This window comes from Octopus bimaculoides, chromosome 9 (genome assembly GCF_001194135.2).
Source record: "Octopus bimaculoides isolate UCB-OBI-ISO-001 chromosome 9, ASM119413v2, whole genome shotgun sequence".
Classification (NCBI taxonomy): Eukaryota; Metazoa; Mollusca; class Cephalopoda; order Octopoda; family Octopodidae; genus Octopus; species Octopus bimaculoides.
The window spans coordinates 86,053,431-86,057,500 of record NC_068989.1 but is presented as its reverse complement, the minus strand read 5'-3'; the positions used below and the strand labels follow the sequence as shown (position 1 = coordinate 86,057,500).

Here is a 4,070-nt window from a genome sequence, read left to right as displayed (position 1 = left end):
TATATATATATATATATATATATATATATATATATATATATATCTAACATAATAATAATCAATCAGGGAGGATAAATTCTATTTTGTTTGTAGGAAGGAAGGAATTCATGGGGTTACTACCTCATTCTGTATTAACATGAAGGTAGAGGAGATCCTGGGACTTCAACCAGTCATCAGCTCTGCCTTCCTAGCATGTTCTAATGTTAACTACTGACTTGTGCTTGCTTTTGTTTTCTTGAAATTTGGCCAATTCAATAACCTAGGTGATTTTAACCACCTTCATTTTTGCATTAAAGGCCTTTCTATAACTTACTGATATGCATGACCCTTGGAGTGCACTGACCCTTCTTCTGGAGTGTTTATTTAACTTCATTGTTTAATGCAGGCCTACACATTCCCTACTGTCACCAGAACATATTCTAATTTATGCCATTACCAAACACCCCTACAAATAATAGTCATCGCATCAACATCTACAAGCAATACTGTTGCCAAAACAACCCCTACAGGCAGAGCTATTTACTGAAATAGTTCCTACTAACAGCACTATTGCCCAAACGGCCCCTGCAGGCAGTACTGTCACCCAAACGGCCCCTGCAGACAGTACTGTCACCCAAACAGCCCCTGCAGGCAGTGTTGTTGCCCAAACATCCCCTGCAGGCAGTGCTGTCGCCCAAACGGCCCCTGCAGGCTGTACTGTCGTCCAAACAACCCCTGCAGTTTGTATTCTCAACAAAACAGCTCCTACACCAAAATAGTTCCTACAAGCAGTATCATTACCAAAACAGCTCCTGTTTGTACTCTCACCAAAATAGACCCTACAGGCAGTACTTCCCTGAAATAGCCCACTTTCGCAGTGACCACCACTATATTCACCTGTCTAGTTACAATGTTGAGATAATTTTATCCCTGCTCTTTATAATTAAATTTTTCATATTACTGTTGTTGATATTCATAATAATGTTGTTTTTTTTTGCCCATTTTCTGTTTTCTCTCTTTTTCTTTCTCTCTCTCCCTCTCTTGTGCCACTGACCTTCACATGCCTTTTTCTTCACACATTAATGGTTTCTTTTTTTCTTTTTTCTTTTTTTTCGCTTGTTGCCTTTCTCCATTTCAGTGCCAAGATGGCCGTACCCCTCTTCATATGACTGCCCTTCATGGCAGATTTACTCGGGCACAGACCTTAATTGAGTATGGTGAGCAGATCCTCTTTTGGTTGGTTCATTGTTTTTGTCTTACCCCCCAAGTGATTCTTGATTGAGGAAACCTACAACGGTATTGTGTGTGTGTGTGTGATTGGCAGGACCCCATGATGGTATAGTATGTGGTTGGTGAGTGATTGCATAGAGGCTCCCTCGTTTGCTTCAGCAAAAAATGTCCTATTGTGGACATGAGTGACCATGCAGAGGTTCCTGAATTATGGGGTATCCCTTGTTTTTTTGTTAAAGACATAACTGACTATTTCTAAAGACCCTCTAACCTTCTTATTTTTGAGAGTAATGGGATCAGTCAGTATTGTAAAGTAAAACATAATTTAAGATGTATGCATGTAGGTGCAAGTATGGCTGTGTGGTTAAGAAGGTTGCTTCCCAGCTGTAATTGTTTCAGGTTCAGTTCCACTACATGACACCTTGAGCAATGTCTTCTACTATAACCCTAGGCTGATCAAAGTCTTGTATGTGGATTTGGTAGACAGAAACTGAAAGATGCCCATTGTGTGTGTGTGTGTGTATACACACACACACACACACACACACACACACAATAAGTATTTATCCAACTCATTCTAGCACAGAAAATCTCAAGTACAACAAGGAAACAGATGTACATACACATATATACATCTGCAGATGTATATATAAACGTACTTTGAAATACACACATAAATTTAGAAGCATGCTAATTATTAACATAATGTTTGTTTTGGTTTAAATTTTGTGTGTGTGTAATATATTTGTGCTTATATACACACTTACTAGCATGTTTACACTAACATACATTACTGCTATATATCATACTTCATACATATGCATGTGTATATATATATATATACACACGTGCAAACATGCATCTATGTACACAAATATCAATCTACTATTTCTGGCAGGGTCATAAGTGTAGACTCCCCAGGCACCTCCTCCATAAGGTCTAATCAGAAATGGCTGTCATGACCATTCTGGTTGAATTCCCAAATGTGACCAACTGAGACTATGGGACATTGTCCAACCACCTCATTCTCGGTCTACTCCCTGGTTCCCTGCCAGTTGGCTTGGATCAAAGAATTTGTCTTGCGGTTCTTTCTTGCTATATTCTGACCAAGTAGAAACTCGGCCTGAGAAGAGACTCCTTGTTCTCTGAGCCATACATGTCAAGTAATGTTGCTTCGGAGATCTTTTGGAGGAACCCCATTTCAGCCACTTGTATCGGCAGTCATACACTTTCGGCCATTATCCAATATTCGTGGCCATAGGTGAGGATAGGTATGGAAACCAAATTGAAATTTGGCACTTTTATTTCTTTGTTTTTACCACTTTCATCTCTTCAGAGGATCAAATATGTATTTGTCACATACACACACACACATCTGCACACCCACTTATACACAATACACACCTATCTAGGTACATGTTTATGTACATATTTACATGAGTATACATACATGTATATCATTTATATACTAATTATGTGTTTAGATATATGGCTTAGTGGTTAGGGCATTAGGCTCACACTCTTGAAGTTGTGGGTTCAATTCCTGGACTGAGCAGTATGTTGAATCCTTAAACAAGGTACTTGATTTCACATTGCTCTAGTCTATTCATCTAAGAAGAGGAACTGCCAAGCGCTGGGGCCATGATCTCTCCTTCCAGCTGTCGTATCCTCCACGTTTCAGTAGGTCAAGGATGAGAAAGTTGAGGTGTCTCTGTCAGCTCAAGAGTACATAAGCACCTAAAAACCATTACTGAAAGCATGATACAGGTTACTAGATCATCGCTTGTGGGTGACAGTTTTTCCAGCATGCAGGTTGTCATGGGGATGATGTTGAAATGTTTACACTACATACTATCCTTCCAAATCCTGCTATGATTCCCATGGAAATTTTTGGTTACCTTGGTGTAAAAGTCGACCTACTTTTTTTTGGCTGTAAACCTTGACCTGGAAAATACAATTTGTATGCCAGAAAATATGGCATATAATATATATTAAGTGTATTAGAATATGCATGCATTATAGATGTACACACACACACACGCACAAATACACACACTCATACACACGTGTAACTACACACAGACAGACAAGAGCAAGAGGTGGCAGCAGGTGACATTTGAATGTAATTTGAGCCTATATTTTCTGCTTTCTATTTATACAGGTTGCGAGATAGATGCGTGTGATAAATACGGTAACACTCCACTGCACATTGCTGCACGATATGGTCATGAGCTGATGATTAATACATTACTGGAAAATGGAGCTAATTCTTACATGTAAGTAATACATATACTAATTTATATAATATAACGGGCACACATGCACATGTGTGTGTGTGTGTGTGTCTTTTTATTTGATTTAGTCATTAGGCTGCGGCCATGCTGGAGTACTGCCTTGAAGAATTTTAGTCAAATGAATCAATCCCAGTAGTCTTTCTTTCTTTCTTTTTTTTCCAAAAGCCTGGTCTCTCTTCCTGAACCATTAAGTTACAGGGACATAAACTTACCAACACTGGTTGTCATTCGGTGATTGGGAATAAATACGGATATAAAAATAGACACACACACATTCATGCATGCATACAAGTGTATACACACATATACACACATGTATATACACACACATGCATACATATACATGAATACATATACATGCATACATATACACACATACATGCATACATATACACACACACATACATACACACACACATGCATGCATACATACACACACACATATGCATGCATACATATATGCAAACATGCATGCATACATATACACACACATGCATGCATACACACACACACATGCGTGCATGCACACACACACATACATACATGCATACACATATACACACACAC

General features: G+C 38.7%; 1 protein-coding gene across 4 annotated transcripts in view; it reads left to right on the top strand.

The window, feature by feature from the left end:
• Positions 1–4,070, top strand: part of LOC106869704 (serine/threonine-protein phosphatase 6 regulatory ankyrin repeat subunit A) — a 144,860-nt gene that overhangs the window by 63,909 nt on the left and 76,881 nt on the right. For all 4 annotated transcript variants that reach the window (XM_052970837.1, XM_052970834.1, XM_052970836.1 and 1 more), the window contains exons 8-9: positions 1,118–1,196; positions 3,371–3,485. In XM_052970837.1, coding sequence (XP_052826797.1) covers positions 1,118–1,196; positions 3,371–3,485 — 194 coding nt within the window. The remainder of the gene's footprint in view (positions 1–1,117; positions 1,197–3,370; positions 3,486–4,070) is intronic.